Here is a 22,993-nt window from a genome sequence, read left to right as displayed (position 1 = left end):
TTATTTTAGTCTAAACCAGGGGTGGACGATTAATTTCTACAGGGAGCCACAAGCAAAATCTAAAATATGTTGGAGGGCCGAACCAACAATAACTCTCATCATTTAATACTGCTCAAAATACATTTTCTCATTCAATCTTTTATAATGCATTGCTTAAATCAGATTTTTTTGATGATAAGAAATAAGAATATTCTGTAAATATTTATAAAAATATATTAATTGTCATTTAGGTTGAAGGGGGAATCATTAATAATCCTATAACAGTAATAATTTAAAAAAACAAACACAATCATACCAATGATCATACCATCATTTTAATTTTATTTTTAACTTTAATGGTGTGTATTAAAGTGAATTTCTCCATCGTGAAATCAATAAATTAGTATCTTAAAGATGAACAACTGATCAACTTTATACATTAGCAATAAGCGATTTTAATCATGTTCAGTTAAATTGTTCAGTGAGAAAAGTCAAATCTGTCTTTGGCTTCAACAACTGCTTTGAAATCTGGTTCAATGTCTGATGCGGCTATGTGCATGGAAGACCTGTATCTGGATTTGTTAAACTTCATCACTGAAAATATCTGTTCGCAAACATATTTAGATCCAAAGAGCACAAGGATCTATTGAGCATGTCTCCTCATGTGTGGAAAGTTCTCCGCTTTTAGGGAAGAGCAAAATGTCAAGCAGAGGGACTGACACAAAGCGCCCTGCCAAAAGTGTGTCAGGCTGCAAGTCAAGAAGTTCCACCTGAACATCACCGGATGCATTATCAACACTGCAAGTGAAGGGATAAGAAAGCATGTGCATTTCACTCAACTGTTTAAAAGTCTTGAAATCGCTTTGAAAACTCAACATGCAGGGCGTCCAACTGTACTGTTGATGTTGATGAGTGCCTGTGGAGCTGATCTGCTGATGGTGTAGCTTGCATCAGTGTTGGCATGAGAGTGAGAATATTATCTCCCAGTTGGCTTGACAGAGGCTGCAATTTTCTGCTGAAAGCTTTGTACATTTAATTCACAAAAATTTGTTTGCTTTTCAGTTTGACATTTAGTTGATTCATCTGAGAGGTCGCATCTAGAGTAAAAACCAAGATCTACCAACCAGTCTGCATCTGAAAGTTGAGGGACGGCGTTTCGTTTCTTCTCACAAAACTCCTGAATCTCCTCTCTCAGGTCCCAGAGGCCTTTCAGCACTTTTCCCCAAACTGAGCCACCTGACAGCTGTATGGTAGCCTATGTCATGGTGGTCAGTCTTGTTTTCCTCTAAAAGTGCAACAAATTGTCTGCGATTCAGAGCAAAATCTCAAGTTAACTGTTTTACTTACAAGTTCAACAACGTGATTCACTTTTAACACTGACTTGCACAACACCTCCTGATGTATATTTTACAATGAAAAAAAGTTAATTTCTGCTCAGGGTTCTTTTCTGTCACTTTGTCTTGGATTCTCTTTAAAGGACCAACTTTTTTCCTGTGAGATTTGGACAACCATCTGTTGTCACGGCCACCAGTTTTTTCCATTTCAGTCTCAAGTTTTCGACTCGTGCGTTTACCTCTGTTAAGAAGTCCCTCCCCGTTGTTGTCCCTTTCATTGACCGCATGCCTGCCAGGTCCTCCGTGGTTTTGAAATCCACGTTGATCCCGAAAGATCGAAAGATGAGCAGCTAGGCAGTGTCCCGCATATCACTGCTCTCATCCAAAGCCAAGGAAAAGTACTTAAAGTAATTCACGCTGTCCTTAAGTTGTAGCTCCAGGATTTTCACTGCCTTCAATCCATCTCAACACAGTGCGGCGGGAAAGGGAGACATTCTCAAAAGACCCTTTTTTTCGGGACATATTAGTGCAGCCGAGTCTTAATGAACTCCCCATCATAAAATGGTTTGCTCTATCTGCTCTTTTTGTTATATCTTCTTGTGAGATATACAAAACTTGTCTGGCCGCTGCACCTCTGGATGCCAAGCGTTTTGTAAAAAGTGTTTGTCGAGTTTGCAACTTGGCTAGCAATACAGATGACTCATCGGCGTGCTCTTTATCCGAAAAGTTCTTGTATTTTTCCTTGTGTTTAGTCGTGTAGTGGCGATGAAGATTGTAATCCTTGAACACAGCCACTTGTGCAAAACAAACTAAAAACACCGCTTAACCTTTGACTTTTGTAAACAAATATTTCGCCGTCCAAAAAACCTTTCTTTTTTCCACCATGAGCTTATATTGATATCAGGGTTATTTGGCTGCTAGCATCACCTGTCACTGTGTAGACAGTAGCATCAATGTGTGTGCACTCACAAACAATGCATCAAGCCTTTTCAAAATAAAAGAGTGTCGCGTCGCATCCACACCAAAATACTTATTTATTTATGACTGGCGGAATGCAGGCCGGACTGGGACGCCCAACAGGCCGAAAAGTGCCCAGGTCTGGTCGAAACGCTGGTTAATGTTCCATGTTTTTCTAAATCAGCAAAGTGTTGGGGTTTATGTGGTAGAGCTTAGCAGTGACTCAAGACATCTTTTGGTTCAGTTTTGGTTTCAGAAGTATGCACTCCATTGACATTTCAAAAAAAAAAACTTTAAACAGAATGTTTAATTTAAAAACAGAAACAAAGGTGCGAGACAGAAACACCCCCTTGACATGTGAACTCTCCAGAAGAAGCAGCACTTTTGCACAACGTCGTAGCTCCTTTAAAGTCCAACAAAGATGCGGATGAGTCGATGGCTAAATCATTAAATCTTGTTTCGAAAACTGCACCGCCTCTGACGTGATTGCCATGATTGAGTTAATGCTGACAGAATCCAGGAGGGGGAAGCAGAGGCCATGACCGCCACTGCTATTGGTTCATGGTAGTTGTGGTGACTCCAGGTGGCAGGTGGACCTGGTTAAGCTCGCTGTCATTAGTGTAGATCTTATGACAGGTGTTGGCTGACCATTGTGTTTCAGCTAGTGTGATGTAAATCAACTGAGTTTTATTACTCTTTTTTGTGTTATGGGGGCGTTATGTGCAACTCTAGAGATCTTATTCAAAAATGAACACCAATGCGGTGTTTCTTGGACATTATTTTTTCAAGTCACAGCTGCGATAAACATAAAGTCTCCGTCTAACTTCTTGGTAATAAGTGTGCCTTCAAAGAAGTTTGCGGAGGTTGATCCATGTAACCTGTGGCAACCACCAGCCATTAGACGTTCGACGTTTTGAATGGGAAATTTGTTCCAAACCCAAACAGATTTGATCTCAGCTGCATTCAAATCTCTGAGCCGTGTCTTTGGCAATTGCTTGTTTCACAAGCTTAGCAGTTTATTCTGCTAATATATTACTTTCTATCTCAATTAGGACCCCAGTGATTCCTGACAGGCAGTGAAACCACGTTGATATGCGGAATTAAACTCCTGCTGGCTTAATGAGTAAGTTGACTCATATGAGACATGCTGGTACAGTCTCATCCCATTGGTCCCTTGGGCCTGACAGTCACGGATATGACGTAATGCTGTCTGGCTTTGACTGTCCCCAGTGCATGCCCGCACGCACACACACACACACACACACACACACACACACACACATCAAATAGAAAACATTGCTGGTAAGCCGATAACATATTGTGATGGATTTATATTTCTAAAAGTAACCTTTATTGTGAGTTGAAACAACATAATGGTGGAAATGCTGTTTCAAAATCATTGCTGTTAGGTTGAGTCTTTTCACTGGATTTTTTAAATATCTGTAAAATGAGATATTAATGGTCCCCTAAAAAGATGAACAGTAAATGTCTTGAACATTTTGCAAAAAATATTCTGGTGTAATCCAGAGTTTTCTTTTTCATATGATATCACTATTTCAAAGTAAAAAGTCAAAAAACTTTACAATATGTCTCAAAGAGCAAAATGAGGAGGGGTTTCATTTCATTTCAAGACAAAAAATATAGATGCGTCTGTATATTTAGTCCCAAAGGTTCTGAAAGGTGATCCGAATCCTTTTTTTCAAAGAAGCCTATTAACCCACAAGATATGACCTAACATGGGCAATGCTCGAATAAATGACTTGCTTATGTGCAGTTTCTATCTTTTTCCCACAAGATAAATAGCTTATACGTACAAAATAATCATTCTAAAAGCATATTGTACACACAAAAATATCTTCTTTTGCACATAATCATTATTAAACATATTAATATACATATCTCTTGGCGACATGTTACTCAACTAAGGTAATGTAGATGATCTCCACAAGAGTTATACATTTACACATAAGACAATTATTTAATTTCATAATGCGATCATAATGCGACTTCCACATGAAAGGGTCTCGTACGTGAAGCAAAACGATCTGTTTGCACAGTATAATTCAACAATTATCTTGAATGTCTGAGGTAAGAATCAAAAGAAAATATTTTATTCCCACAAGACAGTATCATATATATATATATATATATATATATATATATATATACACACACACAAAGTAATTATATTATTCCCATGAGGAAAAAAGCTCCTGTGAGGCAAATATTCTTTCCCCAAGTTTAATAACTAGTATACACCAAAGAGTATACCTCCAATTGGTGAAGTTGTATTTGAATAATATTAATTTTACTAATAGTATTTCTATTGCCACCACTAATACTACCACTTCTAATAATGATAATAATAATAATTATTATTATTAATGGTTTTGTGACAGAATGGAGTTTGATCAAGACTTTGTTCAAACCTAATGCTTCCATATTTTCCTTTTCTTCCTTCCTCTCCTGTCTGGCAGACATAAAGTGATGTGGCAGAAACACCGTGGAAACTGGAAATCACAGACCCACGGCGAGACAGGAGAAAAGGGAGAGAGAGAGAGAGAGAGGGAGTCACCGAGAAGTCCCCGGGGAGACCGGAGGGAGGGAGAGAAAGTGAGAGAGAGAGAGAGAGAGAGAGAGGAAACCGGGAGACGTCCGCCGGCAGTTGAGTCTCCGGTCAGACGGCGGAAAACACGGAACAAGCTAATGATTCACGGGTTCAAGGAGAACAAGAAGGAGAAAAAAGAGGAACGGAACCGGACGTTTAAACAAGTTGACAGTCGGTAAACTAGTGCTCACCGGTCCGCCGATAGATAGATAGATAGATAGATAGATAGATAGATAGATAGATAGATAGATAGATAGATAGATAGATAGATAGATAGATAGATAGATACGGAGGAGGCGGAAGAGAAGGAAGAGGGGGGACCGGGGTCAGGAGGAGGAGGGGAGAACCGACCCAGAAGGAGGACGGCCGGACCAGCGAGGGGAAAAGACGGGGAGTCAGAAGAGAAGAGAGGATATAAGATCTGCGCCCCCGCTGTGGAGAGAGTTGGGGGCTTGTTTCCTCCGGTTCCTCCGTCTTTCCGCCTGTCGCCCGCCCGGCTGGCCGGCCGGCCGAGCCTCCCCTCCGGGCGCAGGGGGGGTGCCCGTCTCGCTCGTCGTTCGAGGAGCCTTTAGATGTTCAACTTGATGGGCGTTTTAAACGCGACCGCCACCAATGTCTCCTGTAACGTTACGTGCAACTGCAAGCCCTTCACCTCCCTCCAGAGCATGGAGATCAGTGAGTAACTCCCCCTTTCCTTTTTTTTTTTTTTGATTTATTGTTATCATTTATTACTATGATTATCGGACAGATGATCTTCTATACGTGATTGGAATCTCGGCCGTGACGCGGTGGAGATTTCGTGTTTGAGGAAACGAAAGCGGCCGTAAAACACTCTTAAGTCCGGGGCGAAGGGATGAAAATGAAGCGAGAGGGAGAGAATGATATCGAAAAATGAAAATATATGAATTAAACCGACAACCAAAACACCAACAACAGAAAAGGTGTCGGCGGGCCACGGGCGCTGCTGTAAGATCTGTTCATCTCCACTAAGTGCGCCTCGATCTCACGCCACTCTTGCACTTTTTTTTTTAAATGAATATAGTTTTTAAAACGTGTCATCTGCTTCCGTTTGACGTCGGAAAAAAGCGAGCAGAATCCTGCTGTCTTTTCAAACACGTCTGGTTTTGAACTTGGAGCGGAAGCAACGGCCCCTCAGCCGTCCGACGCAAAGTGCTTTATTTGATTTCCCGAGGTTTTCGCTTCCGCGTCGGACGCGCGTCTCAGCCCCCGAGCTTCTTCTTTTCTTAGCTTTTTGAAAATGTTGTCCATTCTCGCTTTTTTACGGGCTTGAGACCCTGTGGTTGAAACGAACAGGAAGTCGACGTCTGGAAGCTGGGTGGGTCTGTCTATTTCTAAGAAAAAAAAACTGCGAAAGAAAAGAAGGGAGGTGGAAGTTTTTTTTTTTTTGCGCCAAGCGACCAGAGCCAGACGACTGTCTCGCCGCTGGTGCGCGTGCGCGTGCACGCCTGTGGTCGCATCCAGGAAATCCCTGCCTGCATGTTGCCCTCCAGCATGTGTTTGACTTGTGTGTGTGTGCATATGTGTGTGTGCGTATGTGTGTGTGTGTAGGAAAAGCCCGGCGCGAACGCACGTCGCGCTGTAAGGTCACGCACGGGAGCGCTTATCCCGTGTGTGTGTGTGTGTGTGTGTGTGTGTGTGTGTGTGTGTGTGTGTGTGTGTGTGTGTGTGTGTGTGTGTGTGTGTGCGCGCGCGCCGCTGAGGTCACCGGCGGGTTTGACTCAGAGCGGCCCAGACACGTCGATTTCCCTACATTATGGATGAAATTCATCCGTCTGCTTTACCTTGCAGAGCAGGGGTAGCCTGTCAGGCGTGTATCATACATTTGTTTCCAATTAAAAGACATCAAATCTGCCACAATTAAAATCCACGTGCGGGCAAATGGGGAGATGAGAAATTCTCGCTTTTGGTACCAGTGGTTGTTGGATAACGGTTCACTTAATGGTCCAAAATAAACAGGCGACAAATGGTAAATGTAGGTGAGTGATTTCACTCACCTGCCTCTCTCATAGAAGGTCTACTGCTGTCAGACAGACACTTTCTGTTTTCTGAAACAGACAGATGTTGTTTTTTTTTTTTTTTTGGTTTAAGCAAATGTATATGTATATCTTAATTCATTCATTACCTATACCACTTATCCTGCACTCTGGGTTGCGGGGCTGAGAAACAGGCTTCACCCAGGAGCAGTTGCTGATCTATCACAGGGCCACATCTAGAGACATTCAACAACAACCATTCACACGTCAGATGGAGACATACAGCCATTCACCCTCTCATTCTCATGCCTCGGCAATTTTGGGGCTTCAGTTGAATGTTTTTTGACTGTGGGAGGAAACTTGAAAATACACAGCAAACCCAGGCCAACACATGGAACACAGGCAATCTCCACACAGAAAGGGCTCCCTGTCAGAATTGAACCAGGGACCTTCCTACCATGAGGTCTAAGCGCCCTCCTCTGAGTCAGCGCACCATGAAAATAGATATCATTTTTATTAATTTGTGGTATTGTTTTCATTTCTTTTGCCCCAAACAAGAACTCATGAATATACCCGCATCTGATCTTCGGAAACCAAAACCCCCACTGATGCACCGCAGGGGTCCTAAAAAAAAACAAAACAATGCAAAACCTGTGCTTCAGATGTAGCGTGTGTTCTTTTAACTTTGCTGCTTTTGTTTGTAGAAAGAAACCATTAATTGTAGTGTTCATAGCTTCCTCTCTTGCCCCAGTAGCCAGATTAGTCATAATAGTACAACTGTTGAAAAACCAAGCACTGACCTTTGAGTAACAAGTGAACTTTCCTCGAAACAAGCCGACAGCTGGGCTGCTGACTCTTTGGCCTTCCAAACACATTGCTGTGTTTTGACTGCCGTTAAAATGTGAAACCATTTTTTTTTAAATGATCCAGAGTAAAAGTTTGATTAAACATCAACGCTAATCTTTGCTGTAGTGCTTTTGAATTCAGCGATAGATCATTTTAATTAGGAGAAAAATAACCATCTGTCCTTCCGTCTTCTGTCAATGATCCAGGGTCAGCTGCCAAAGTAGGTTTTTGACATTTTTGTATTTCAACTTTTTCTAACCTGTGACTAACATTCAAGTTATTTCTTATCAGTATTTTCAAGTTCCCCAGGCTTAAGCTGATAATTATTGTCATATTTTTATGTTTATATCATCAGATACAAACTTCAGTTGATATTACAGCATTTTTTTGTATACATTAACTAAAATATGACTAAAATATAAAAAGATTATCAAAATATTTGGAGATGAACGAAATATTTGCAAACACATTGATTTACCACAGCAGTTCCTTTGAGCAATGGATTCATTTCTTACAATGAGTCAGCCATTTTTAATTCATTTTCACGTAATTCATTTCTCGATTTCCAAACAATAAAAGTACTGATAGTGATTTGTACCTCACAGCCCGGCCACAGAGCTGCAGAGGCATTCATGAAGTCAACCTGAGTCTGCTCTTCATCCTAAGTATGTCAGGGGTTGAGGTCAGCTTTGTTCAGACTAGTGGACTTCCTCTGACCAAACTGGAAAAACCATCCCTTTACGAAGTTTTCTCTGCGTCTGGGGGGACTTCAGTGTCAAAACAAGAAAACTGCTACTGCACATGTTTAGAATGGGCTGTGGTTTGATGCTGTGGACTTACACTGTTCCTGAAGTTGACTCCAGAGAGCGAAACCTAAAGAAAGAAAAACAGCTGCCAATGAAAATTGCATCAATGAGCTTCAGAAGTAGCAAGGTTTAATAGTTGTAATTGCTGTGAATTCAATCAATCAGAGTAATACAGATCACTGCCTGGACTTGTATTGGAAAGACAAAGATAAGAATGCAGCCAGGAGACACACGCACACACACAATTCTTCTGTCTGAGAGCCGACGTGGTGTTTAGTCTGGAAGACTAAGAGGGAGGGAGGCAGATAAACCAAATACGGAGACAGAAGAAGAAGAAGAAGAAGAGAAAGAGAAAACACTAGAGACAGTGAACGTGACGGGATTTAGGCTAAGTGTATTAAAGTTTGCTGGGGGGCACACAAACTAGACTGAGACAGATGAGTGGAGAGATAGGATTTTTTTTTTTTGAAAAAGACAGAAGTTTTTGTTAAACTCTGTAGCAGTCGTCTTCGATTCGGGTTTTTTTGACCGATGCGATAGTTCCAGGATAACGCTTTAAGCTGTTTCAGATGTAGTGGCTAGGCAAAGATGAAAGACAGTGGAAGAAGAAGTGCGGCACAGCGTAATCCACATTATACTCTCGAGATGTGGTAATCGAAGGGCAGTGGAGACATGACAAGCGAGGTTTTCCTAAATTTACTTCAAAGGCCTGTCCAGATTGATCCACATCTGTGTGACCCCCCCCGTCATAGATCTGACATGATTTGTGCGTGTCTATGGAGTTCAGGGGATGAGGTCAAGCTAAAGAGAAAATTCCTTCTTTGACCTTTTCGAGGGTCTTTTCTGAGTAGACAATGATATCATCACAATGATAGTGGCGAAATGATTTTGAAACCAAGACTGAATGCACAAACATCCACTGTATGGTTTTCAGTGTTGCAACTGCCATCTTTGCTTTATTTCTTCTGGAAACATGCTATTTTGTTGTTTTGAAAACATCCATGACAGTGAATGCTAAACCGATGATCCTATCGCAGTCAGCAAGGTTCAATGTGAGACCCTTTGTGTTTTGCTTACATCTTTTGGTTTTTACTCATATTAAGTTGCTGCAAACCCAGCAACAGCAGTTTGAGGACCATAGGAGCGTTCTCACAAGTGATGGTGTTGCTCTTTGTTTCAGTACAACATATTGATTTGGATTTCAAAGCAAGTAGTTGGCTAGTTCTTGACCTTGTCGGTTTCTCCGGATGAGGGCATTGGATTTTTCCTAACCAATTATTGTAGACCAAGATACCTGCCAAAGTGTCACGTCATTTTATGTAAAAAGGTAGTTTTTTTTTTGCCATAAAAAGCAGCATACCCTCTGGCCACAGAATTGTCACTTTTCACAAGAACAAAGGGTTCTGGAAAATGATGGCCAAGGACCGGAGGACCTGAACAGCAGCTATCTGCTACTGGCTGTTGAGTGTTTCTCTCTGATGTTGGGATTGAGCAAATACCACAAGACCAGTTTTCGCTGGATCCGCAGAAGGGTTGTCTTTTTAGTCTACAGGTTTGCTTATTATCCAGAGAGAGACAAGACAACCTGATGTGAGCTACGCGTCAAATATTTGCGATTTAGGACGAAAGACATTCCCCTCAAGTGAAATGCCAAGTTTTACAAGGATGCCGTGAGAGCGCCTCCCTTTGCAGACTTCGGGAATTCAGAAAACGATTGGCGGCTGGGAGAGGGGGTGGGAGGATGTGTTTAAAAAGACGGGAATGTAAATGTCTCGCTTTCGACACAGATGTCAAACTCATACGCTCAGATAAGGAGAATATTCACCCCACTATGTGACTTCTGTGCGCTTTTCACTTTTTTTTTTTGCCTGAAAAACAAAAATGCAACACCCCTTCATATTGAGAAGCATGAGGAACCCAAATATTAAAGAAAGAAACATAGTAGAAATTCTTAGAGAGGAACATTTGTAATTCAGGAATGAAGAGTGAGCTGGACAGCTGCGTTTGTAAAATACTTTAGGGATATAACAAAAAAACATTTTTTTGCTATCGCGTATTAATATTGGTGTGAAAAGTAAATTCCAGGAGTCCATGCCAGCTGAATAAAAAGATCCAAATAGTTGTTCACTGACTGTAAAAACACTCATACTCATCCAGGACATGCAGAGACCCTGACTCACTTTAAATTATGTTTCTGACTGTCTCTCACATCCTCCCTCATCTGGACTCCTAAAGTTGTAATTGTAGGGTTACATATACCTGTTACACCCAGAGCATGAACACAAACGCACACACAAACGCACATAAAAAAAACACATCTGTTCCGAGTGGCAGACGTTGCTAGTCAAAGCACATGACATCAGCATTACTCACAGGCTAAACTCGTGTGTGTGTGTGTGTGTGTGTGTGTGTGTGTGTGTGTGTGTGTGTGTGTGTGTGTGTGTGTGTGCGTGTGCGTGTGCGTGTGCGTGTGCGTGTGCGTGTGCGTGTGCGTGTGCGTGTGCGTGTGCGCGTGCGTGTGCGCGTGCGCGTGCGCGTGCGCGTGCGCGTGCGCGTGCGCGTGCGCGTGCCCAGACATACACACATGGCGATTGGTATCACTTTGTAGGTATCATTTCCTACCATAATAAAACAATCATTCTCTCGGTTTCCCTTACATTTGCTTCTCCATGTCTGGCTTCATTCACATTACTGACACCCGCAGTCTGTTGCTGCAGCCAACATAAATGTTATCCCCAGTATTTGCTTGTGTGTGTCTGTGAGTTCAGCTGCAGGGTCAGTGGTATTTTCGATGGATTACTGAGTTTGAGGAAAAGTCTCAGAGTCTTCCTGACTGGACAGGTGTTACGGAGGACAGCGCATTGTGTCTGGATGGCCCCTGTGGTCGAGTCAGCGAAGACAATTGTTGGAAGTTGTGGCCTTTGGTTCTTCAGACCACCTTTGTAACCATGTGAAATAGAGTATGCTTTATTCATGGGTTGTTTTGGGAAGCTTGGATACAGGAAGAGATGATCCTCTTTTATACTTTAGTTCAATCCAGACCGGCTGTTTTTTAACTTTCCCAAAATGTTATAGATTTGCCTAAAAATGGCTAGAATTACTTAAAACGATGTCTAGTAAAGCATTGTAAAAAATCTAAATGCTGTTTATACTGAACTATGTCATATGCAGAAACGCCCTTCAAAAAAATCTAGATTTCAGTGTCAGTGTTGGAATGAGTCATATTGGAGCATATAACCAAATCTTTTACAATCTCTTATTCAATCACTTTATTTTTTTAGTGGTTTTATTCGTGGTAGGCCAGTTCGTTTTATCAACGTAGAACTAACTCAGATTGTATTGCGGTTGTTTATTCTAATACACACTCTGATCTGCTGTTTACCAAAGATACCTATCTCTTTACATCTCACCCAAAGTATTTTTTTTTATTTTGGCACACCACACAATACACTGCATAAAAGCGTCACCATTTTTGCTTCATTTGCCTACTCACTCAAACCTGAAAATCTGTTGTTAACAGCTGAAGGGAATGCCAAGAACTGGCAAAGAACAAAGACTTACCTGAACTAACCTTAAAACAAAAACAAAAAAAATTTGACTCTTGAGCAATGCAGTGTTGGCAGACAAGTTAGCTGGCATTGCCAGGCGGCAGCAGTCAACACAAAGAGTGCTAATGGAATGCCAAAAACTATTTTAAGGACAAAAGATATACAACTGTGAAAAGGGGAGAAAACCTGCTGTGTTCAGACGAACACAAATGTTAGTGACTTTAGTACAACTCTGTCCTGTATTATTTCCGTTTCCGATCGCTTGCAACTAATCTATTGGAAAACGAAAAAGAAAACAAAGATCCAGTCTGTCATATTTCCAAACATGGACAAAAGTTAAGCAACGCTGATCTTTCTTTTTGCTTGAACTTCTTGATTGTCTGTCTTTCTTTGTCTCTTTCTCCTCTCTTTCTTCCCCTCTTTCCTTCACTCTCTCTCACTGAATCACGGAAATTAAATGATTGACTCTATTCTGGCTGCCCTCCTAGACTTATTATGTAAACCTCTGTCTGGCTTTCTAAGTACTGTGTGTGTGTGTGTGTGTGTGTGTGGGCGCGTGTGCGCGCGTGCGTGTTTGTGTGTGTGTGTGAGAGAGAGAGGGGGAGAGGGAGTGTACACTAGTATATCTAATTTTCCGAGGACCAAAGACCTTGGCAGGGACAAGAAAGTAAGGACACTTCCTTTTTTTTTCAAGTTTTTGGTAAAGAGCTTTGCCTCAGAATCTGGGCTGTACTTCTGCGGATTGTGCTTGTGTTTAGATACAATTAAAAGTCAAGGGTGTGTTCAACTTTTCTGTATGGAATATGAATTGCCCTTCCCCATCTCAGTTCTTGCGTTTCCATTGAAATTCCCCTGGACTCAGACTGTCATTTTTTTGTGCTGAGAGAAAAGGCATTTGTTGTTTCAGTTCCCGCGCACAATAACTAGTCATCAGAAAACAATGGTTATTTCCACAAAAAACTTGAGTCAGCTGTACCTTATTTTGTAACTGTTCCATGAAACCCGTGACTGCTTTACAGTCACTATCTCACCTGGCCGCATTTTGGCGTCCCGCTCCCAACAATTCTCTCCATCAAAGACACGACTTTTCCTGTCCCTGTCCAGTTGTCAGACCATGAATTCCTTTTCCATGTTCAGTTACTTCTTCATAAGACTGAAGGAATATTAACACATCTCTTACTTGTTTCTGCTTTCTTTCATTCAGCCTCTCAGCTCTTTGATTGTTTGGTGGTCTTGAATGGCAAGAGCATAAAGTCATCAGCGTGACCTTCGTCATGCATCTATGTAAATGGATGCAGTTTGTGCGTTTCTAGAGGTCAAAGGTTGCCTGACTTTGTTTTTTTTTTTGCATATGATCTGCATAGAAGATGGTTGTTCAGCCAAGGGGCCTTGTGTTAAGCCAGACTTATATTGTCCCCATAATTAGTCTGAACTTGCCCTGCATGTCTTGCAGTGTGAATGAATCTATGCAGACTGTCTGAGGGCGAAGGTGCTGGGTTGTAAATAAAGACGATGACTGTCTTGAGGCGAGATGGAAAAAGATCGTCTCTTGTTTTTCATTAAGTTGTCTTAGGACTGGAATAAAAGCCCGGCATGGGTGTCTGGCCTGAGTGCCTCTATTATATGTTTTGTTGCGTTAGGTATTTGTATCTATATATTTTTTCTTTAATTTCTCCCAGACTGAGTAAGTCGTGATTGTCTCGTCTTTAAGTGGAGTAATTATGGGGATTTAAGGTTGTTTACTGTAATAAGTGAATTACATTTTCATTGTGCAATAGATTGCCGTCTTTGCCTCATTTTGTTAGTCTGGCTAGACTAAATTGTGATTTTTCTGTTTTATCAGGGAACAATTACTTGCTAACATGTTCAAAAGTAGCACTTTGGTTTTGCATCTGACTGTTCTGGTTGAGCAGGTTTTGCTAAACTATAGTCAAATAATTGTTGCTGTCCCGGCGACTAACTTCCTTGAGGGTATAAGGTTATTTTTTCAGACTGCCCGAGTGGCTTATGAATAACAAAACACCTTTAAAAAATATCTACACTGAACACAGTCAAAATGTTGATGGACAATATATCCTCTGATTTTATAGACTTATTTAAAACTATGAAGACCCCATATAAAACCACTTTCTCTCACTCTCAAAAAACTCTTTCTTTATTGCCATCCAGTGAGGCCGCTTGCATTTAAAAATTTCAAAGTCAAGTCACACGCGTCCCTGTTGGGTTTGTGACATATAAGTCATTAGTGTCTCGTCTAATAGTGGAAAGCTAAAACTTCATATCCTGCAAACGTTTTCCCTGCAAGACATAGCCCAGTAGATCAATGACTGGACAGCAAAAGGCGTCAAATTAACAGTTTGCTTACAATCTAGAAACTGAAAAATAATCAAATTTTTCGACTCAAATGGTTGCCAGTACTCTTTATCTGCCCTCTGCTGTTTCAGGTTGTAACCTCAGAATGGTATAAGATGAATTGTTGCCTTCATAGAATCAAATCTTTTTTTGCTATTATGCACAGGGATGTTCCTCTCTGTTGCTGGGCTCAAGTCTCCACTTATGTTTGTTACGTATTTGTCATTACATGTTAACAAATTCAGATGTGTCAATGCAAATATAGGTTATGATAATGGGCCTTTTTGCATATAAGGCCAAATTTGGTTTGCATCTGCAGGTGTGAGGAGGGGGAGAATGCCCCCCAGTCTGCCTGGGAAGGCAGGATGTCAAGGGTCAGGTCAGACTGACAATGAACGTTTCAACTCTACCCGTTCCCCCTGTTCTAAGTGCTGTTGGTTGTGCGTGCGTGCGTGCGTGCGTGCGTGCGTGCGTGCGTGCGTGCGTGCGTGCGTGCGTGCGTGCGTGCGTGCGTGTCTACTGCCATATATGTGCATGTATCTGAATGTTAAGCATAGAGCTGTTTGGACAGGATTCAGATCTACTGAATGCTAATATGTATATATATGTGTGTGTGTGTTTATACATATGTATGTATATATGTGTGTGTATATACATACATATGTGTGTGTATATATATACATATATATATATATGTATATATATAAAAGAATAAGCACAGTAAAATAGATTTGTTTTCCATTCCTAAATTTCATGATATTTAGTAATGCATGAAATACATATCAGAAATATAATTTATCCCCACTTGATAAATAGTCTTATCCAATTCAGTTCATAAAACAGTATTTCATTTCAGTGATAATATTTTGGGGATTTTCTGTTAATTGCAACTAAATTATCTACCACAGTTGCTGTGTATCCTTTGAGTTGGTGGATTTTACGTGATTTTCTTTTGAAAGAGATTTCTTTAATACAAACATTATATTTATGAAATACATACATACAATATACTGAATGCTATGAAATATCTAAACAATGACAAGAATTACAGAGAATTAATTCACAACATTTTGCCAAGATTTTTCGCACCTTTCAAAAGTCTACAGTCATTTTGTTATTCCTCCGGAAGTATTGATATCCAATACTCTGCAGTTCAACACCCTCTTCCTTCTCTTCCTCCTCCTCACATAATCATTTACTATTGTATCATGCTGAATATAGGAGCACATATTATTTTCTCTGCAGCTGATTTGGAATCAGGAAGTTAGATCACCATTGCGGTGATTTATACAAACACGCAAGTTATATTATGAGCTGTCATGAGCTGTTTATTCACTGCAAGACAGTCAGCTGCTCTGATCTGAGTGTGAGACTCAGTCTAGACAATACACACCAAAGTCTGCAAGACACACACACACACACACACAGACACATGCACCAGTTGGACACACACTCTGTCTCAACCCCCACACATGACACAGGCACTCATGACTGTGAGTTTGACCCCTTCAGTCTCAGACATACACACACACACACACACACACACACACACACACACACAGGAAACAGCTGGGACCACATCATCTGCATCCCAACATGCAAACACGCATACAACCCCTTTATTTATATCCATGGTGATTATGATAATGTATTCATGTATTCAAAGCATCATCACAATGTGCAAGAGTGTCTCTGAACCACCCCAGAACACAACGGCAGAAAGCAAGATTCCTCACCTACACAGCAACAAAAACAAAAAACAGCAGACTCGGCTGAGTCTGACTATCAAAAACACACACTGTGGCGCGACATGGCCTAGCACAGCGGCGTGTCTAGACGTTCTTATTCCCAGCTGGGAAGTAAAGAGCGTAAGGGTTGTCATCAGTCGGACGCCAGCCTTACAGGCAGAACACACTCTGCGTTAGAGGTGACCTGCAGGAAACACCTGTTTCTCTTCCTGGCGTATAAACACACACACACACCCTCCACAATAAAATAAAGCTTTGAGAAATATAATTAGTTTTCACGAGGTGTGAATGTTCTAGTCTGGTGCTCAAGGCACGGAAACACGTTTCTCACCACATAAATACATAATAATTCCATCTTTTGTCGCCGGCTCCACACTTTCAAAACCGATGCTCATAAGGTTCCCTATGACTGTATTCAACACCATTTATTACTTTATCGATTAGTTTTCAGCTTCACCCATGCTATTTTGATGTTTTATTAATTTGTCTGAGTCATAATGAAACTACAGTATTTCAAATCTGAATAATTCCTGGTTTCTTCATTACTAAGATTGTTTAATATGTTTAAAATTGACACTAAAATGTGTTTCTCTGGACTTGCCAGGACTTGCTGATGAACAAGTTTCATCAGATATATATTTCCATTTTGCTGTGACTGGACTAAGTTATAACATATCATATTAACATATTCTGCCTTAATACACACACAACACACACACAATATTTCGCATTATTATTGTCATTGTTTTTCTGGTTTATGTTTACATGCATTCAGACTATGGCAAGAAAAGCTGAAAATCTCAAATGGTAATACGGCCAATATATGTCTTTGTTTTCAATTGAAATTGTTTAAATGCTTTGAAAAAAAAAAAAAAAAAAACCTCTAACACAGGGTGCCATTAAAATTAATGTTGATATTAGAATGTTTTGAAAAACAATTCAGATAAATATAAAAAGATGAAGGGAAATTCAGGAAAAAAGAAAAAGTTAATTACACTGAAAGTACCCACGCACGCAGGAAATAAATGACTGTGCTAGCTGATGAAAAAGTGACAACCTGAAAACTTTTTTGTATCTAGTCTGATGATTTGGGTTATCAAGTAGCCAGTACTTCCAGACTGTCGCTGCTGTGACATCAGAATCCACATAAAGTTCCTTTTGCCCCTCTTGAAGGGATGCGTAGTCAGATTTATTACTTCTACGTTGCCTTTTGAATAATGGCGAGCGGGGAGTAAGAGAAAAAGTGTGGCAAAAACAAAGAGTTCATTCCATACTAGGAACTTTTCACCTTTTTTGGGGCAAATGGCTTTGCTCCAGTATTTCCAAAAATATGATAATAATTACTCGTGGTTGAAGTGAGGGGCTATAATGTCTTGTCTCTCCAGGCCACGGGTCAGGTGGTGTTGTGGTACTAAAGTCATCATGGGCTTACACCTTGATGCCCCGGCTCCTTCAGAACAAGCTACTGAACTCTTAATCTCCTAACCTTGTATGGCAGCTTTCAACCTCGGTGTAAAGGCTCGGGCAAACCAACACTGTAAAGCTCTTTAAACACCATTAAGGCGGAAAGTATCCCATTTAACCAGCTCTCGGTCTGGGCGAGTGTTAATAAAGACCAAGCAACTCCTCTCTGGTTACAGCTCACCTCTTTTTTTGGCCACAATTTATAATGAGATGAAAAGAAACATTGTATTATTGATGACCGCAATCAAAGGCAAAATGAAGAAAGGTTTGGCGGTACACTGTGTGTGTGTGTGTGTGTGTGTGTGTGTGTATGTGTGTGTGCGCGCGCGAGCGTGCGAGTGTTGACACCACGGGCAAGCAAGCATCTCTTCTGGCTTTGCATTTTAGAAAAATTAATTAATATTTTCCCACAACACATCAGCTATTAATCAGAATGTTAATTTGTTTGCCTGAAACCATAAAGTCAGTGAGAAAACAACCCTGTGCGCTGCAACGTTCTACTTTGTGTAGAAAAAAAACAAAAAATAATGTGAATAAGAAACAATGAAAAATAATGGAATGTTGTTATATTCTGCCTCTAAAGATGCCTCAAAAATAGACATAACCAAATAATAGGATATATTGAATGTGGACGGATCATGACCATAAAATGTAATAAATTCAAACAATTACAGAAAAATAAATATATCAGGGATAATCTCCCTAGAATTTTTTTCAAAAAATGACAGAATTAACTTCCAATCTGTAAATAATTGCATGGAAATTAAAACAAACCAATGAATAATATTCGTTTGATTTGATGTGAATCCAGAGAAGGAAAGATCTGTAGTTTTACAGATGCTTACTTCTCATAGTAAGTCAATGGGGGAAAAGGGTTTAATCGCTATTCTTGCAACTCCAGTGTTTGGCCACTGGGAGCATTTACACCAACACCAAGCACATCTTCTTTGCAGTTTCCTTAAAACAGCGATAGCCAATATCTTGCACAGCAGGACAAATTACCCATAGGCCAAGGGGCCATATCTGACAAGTGCGATTACATAAATGGCAACTGAGAGGGCTTACTAAGGCCAGTTCTTCATCATAGCAACCAGTGTTTACATGCCATTGCATCTTTGAAGTGCTCCATAGGTCAGCCCTGCATTTCAAGCATGGAAAGGTTGCTTGTGATACAGTTATAAATATTTTCCCTGTCAGTGACAAGAGGATTAATGATGAAGTCATTTGTCGAAGTCCAAGCTAGTTTGTGTTTCCACAACCTAAAGTTATTAAACCCAGTGCCATTGAAACAGTAGGGAATCTGGGAATATTCATTTTTAATTAGCTTAAACTGAAAGAAATATACTTTTATTATCTCTAACCTGTCTTTAATTCTTTCAGATATAGAAGCATATGTTATTTTGGCAAATGCTGCAATTGTGACTGTAACAAAAAAATTATATAGGTCATTAGATGTTGTGCTGTTTCAGTAAATGGAGCCGCCACGAATATTCTGATCATCTGTCAGGTGCAGTGGTGTCCCTGAGCAATTCATTTTGTCTGACACACCAACCAATTACCAAAGGGCTGAAGAAGTGACAGCATTACAATGTTAATTCTTAAAAAAAAAAAAAAATCAAATATTGCTTGTCTGAACATGTGACAGCAAGCACTTGTCTTTTAGAATACTAGTTTTCTGAAAATGAGTTCAAGCCACAGTCTGCTCTGATTATTCAGACCTCCATCAAGTGTAGCACGTGGGAGTGAGAGGATGAGGAGAATACAGACGATCAGATTCAGTCGGCGTAATGTTTCTTTGGAACAGTAAAGCATCTCATCTCATTAGGGGAAGCCAATCACCGACCAACCTGTTTTCTTGATAAATACCCTCATCACGCGTAACCTTACTTGTTCTTGACAGCGTCATATAAACACAATGGCAGGTCACATTGCGTCCATCAACTCCCAGGCCCCGCCACACTCAATGAGCGACCTTCTCAATTCTCATGCATCCATCCAGTCAATTGATGTTAATCAAAAACATTGATAAAGATATGATACGCCTGTCTCTTCCTTTGATCCAAGATGTGACTGGGGTGATAAAAATATCACTTATCATAAACTCCATCATGTATCAAAAGGTATGTATCATTAAATATCATAAACCCTATTATATAAAAGATTAAAAGAAAAAAGCTTAATTAATCCCCTTAGGGGAAATTGTGTGTCGCAGCAGCATAGAGCAGAGAGCAGGTATCAAATGATATTGATCAATAACAATAATAAATAAAAACAATAAAGAACATGTCATTTTATCTATCTAAACACCAGCATGTATCATATTCAAAACATCGGCGCTCTTATGCTGAGGAAACACAGGGTGTAATTATTTTGTATTGTTTATCCCACACATTTCAAAATTTAATAGCTTTACAATTTTACAGATAACTTGGAAGCTCTTTGTACTGGTCTGGTTTTTACTTGCTCGTCACACAAAACAAGCAGACACTTTTCAAGTTCAGAGGTGATAAAAAAATCGAATTATAAAAAATCCTTGAATCATTATTTGCAAAACTTTGAAAGGGATCAGTGTGACCCACTTGGGGGGGGGGCAGTCACTCCCACCTCGATTTCAATCTCTGTCTCAGTGTCGGTCTCTGAAAAGAACTTTTAGTGCTTGTTTGTTGTTTTTTTTTTGGCAATTCTTGCTTGGAATAAGAAAATAAAGAATTTGAAAAGAGGAAAAATTTTCAAACTTTCACAAGGACTGAATGACTGAAAACTCCCCGCCTGTAGGTGAACCTCTGCCCTCACTGCTCCATGTTTAATCTCAAAACTTTGTCAAAAATATCTTGTTTGGGTTTTCTGCTGAGTTTTGTTTTGTCTTCATTGAGGATTCCTTTTCTCTGTGGTGGACGCATGCACATGTATACACACATGCACACACATGGGCACGTGCAAAGACAAAAAAAAAAAAAAAAAAAACCAAGGGCAAGTTGATGCATGTTGAGAATCACATTTGGGCTGATTTGAGCTGAGACTTTGGGAAGAAAATTTCTTCTGAAAACCAGGTGTGTTCTCGTCGTCTGCGGCAGGTGAAGCTCTGTTCCTGTTTTCCCTGGAAAAAACATGGGGAGGCAGGAACACTGACAGATTTTTTGTTTGTGACACGGTGCAATGAAAGAGTTGTCGTGGAGAGGAAGCATGAGGGGAATTAGCTGAGAAGTCACACCAACTCTGTGCGTCATTAATCTGACAGATGATCATCCTCACTCTGAGCCAAATACACCACCAATATCCTCTTTCAGTTTTAACTCCTGAGTAATATGATGAAGTTTGACACTATTCTGTACAATAGCCACAATTACAACTTCAAATTTGGCTGCTAATATAATAAATATCGCCTTCAGTCTTTTAACAAGTAAAGCATTTATGTTACAGCACAGAAACTTAATATTAGGACCCGAATTTGCTATTGCAGTACTCACATGAATTTCAGATTTCAAGTATTATCATCACACTGTAACACACACACACACATTGTAAAAACATATAAATTGTTCTAACAGTATTTTACCATGTTACCACATTAAAATGTCACTTTTTCACTTTAAAACTTTCAGTTTGTTTTAAATACTCTATTGGCCATATAAAAAAGTGGAAAATTATTTTTATGTGATAACTATGCATTATTTTGTGGAAAAGTAACAAAACAAGTTAATTTTTTTTTAATTTTTAATAATTGGCACTCACAGTCAATAACCTCATCTGTTGCTGGTATCGTTAACAAACATCACATGTTGAAAGCTTATTCTAGATAAATATGTATAAAAATATCTCAGATGTAGCATGAGTAAGTCTTTCTTATTTTAATCTTCCCTAGAGCTACAATCATTGTCTGATCATCTGACAAACATCAAAAGATGTGAAGACTGCTGAGCTAATCGACTGAAAAAAATATTTATTTAGGCCGTCATGATATCCATGAAGGTGGTCGGATTGATTCATTCCCACCGATGTTTGACTTTTTGGGACACTTTCTCGTTATGACAGAAACAGTTTGCTCCAGATCGTGTCACTTTGATGTCGATAGGATTTTTTCTTTTCCACGCAGACAAATGCATACATGTTCAACCAGGCGTTCAGAGTTCAGACGTTGTTGTGTCTAGCTAGGTGTGTATGTGTGTGTGTGTGTCTGTGTGCATGCCCAAACCAGCTAAGCTGGTTTCAGTTTGGCAGCGAAAGCACTGTTTGAACTGGGACAGTATGTCTGGCTCACATACAGCCTGAAACATACACACACACACACACACACACACACACACACACACACACACACACACACACACACAAACCTTTTACAAGCCTTAGCTCACATCCTCGACCTCTCTTAGACACACACACACACACACAAACTTACACACTTTCATCAGATCTGGTTTGGCCTTCAGTAATTTTTCAGAACTCTGTAACACTGAAAAACGTCACAAGCAGGATCATCTCAATAAATATTCCCAAAAATATTTGAATGATCACACCTATTTATATATATGTTCAGTATATAAATATATGCATCTCAGTTTAATAGGCGCTTCGGCCTCACAGCACAAAGGACCACAAGGGGACCTTTCTGTGAAGAGTTTGCATGTTCTCCCTGTGTCTGCCTGGGTTTCCTCTGGGTTCTCCAGTTTCCTCCCACAGTCAAAAAACATGCAGATTTGAATTTGAATTTGAAAAAAAATTGGGAAAATTTGTGAATGAATGAGTGAACGGTGTGTGTGTGTGAGCTCGTCCTGCTATTGTTATTTTTCACATATTACAGACAAATATTGTGAGTAATATGCAAGTGAAAAAAGCAGTCAAGTAGAGAATTTCAAGTGAGCTGCATCAATCTGTTTGCTTCTATGTTTTTTTTACCCTCATTGCAAAAGTGGAAGATTATATACAAGTTAAAAAACTTCATAAAACTGGACTTTCAATCGGAACTGGAAGTGAGAAATAATGGAAAACCGATGCCAGAGCTAAATGATTTGCTTCAAATGACAGGACAGAAAAGAAGACTCTTTTCAAACAATGGTACTCTGTGATAAGTAAAGCGAACCCATTTACTGGATGATATTGTGAAGCGACATTTACCAAGAGCAGCGCCCACAAGATGGAGCTCAAATTCTAGGCTCTTGCAGAAAATAAGCATGTATCAATCTTATCTGGGTGCTGTATTCCGTATTATGAGAGAAAATCGAGATAGTAGGGATAATGACATGCTAATGATAGCTACTGGATATGATCGATGGGTGACAAAAGTATCAACATGCTTTTTCAAAATAGCATATGAGGAAAATTTTTCAGGGTAACCGACGCACTCTTTAGAATACTGC

The 22,993-nt window shown here is 40.0% G+C and overlaps 1 protein-coding gene across 1 annotated transcript in view; it reads left to right on the top strand.

The window, feature by feature from the left end:
* Positions 1–4,921: 4,921 nt before the first annotated feature.
* The window catches only part of pmepa1 (prostate transmembrane protein, androgen induced 1), a 37,973-nt gene continuing 19,901 nt past the window's right edge, over positions 4,922–22,993 (top strand). The window contains exon 1 of the mRNA XM_086150148.1: positions 4,922–5,553. Within this exon, the coding sequence (XP_086006274.1) occupies positions 5,451–5,553 (103 nt within the window). The 5' untranslated portion in view covers positions 4,922–5,450. The remainder of the gene's footprint in view (positions 5,554–22,993) is intronic.

The sequence above is a fragment of the Fistularia commersonii genome, chromosome 7, assembly GCF_037954325.1.
Source record: "Fistularia commersonii isolate RoL2024-O1a breed Wild chromosome 7, RoL_Fcom_v1.0, whole genome shotgun sequence".
NCBI classification, from domain to species: domain Eukaryota; kingdom Metazoa; phylum Chordata; class Actinopteri; order Syngnathiformes; family Fistulariidae; genus Fistularia; species Fistularia commersonii.
The sequence above is the reverse complement of the archived record's forward strand: the minus strand, read 5'-3'. Positions and strand labels throughout refer to the sequence as shown.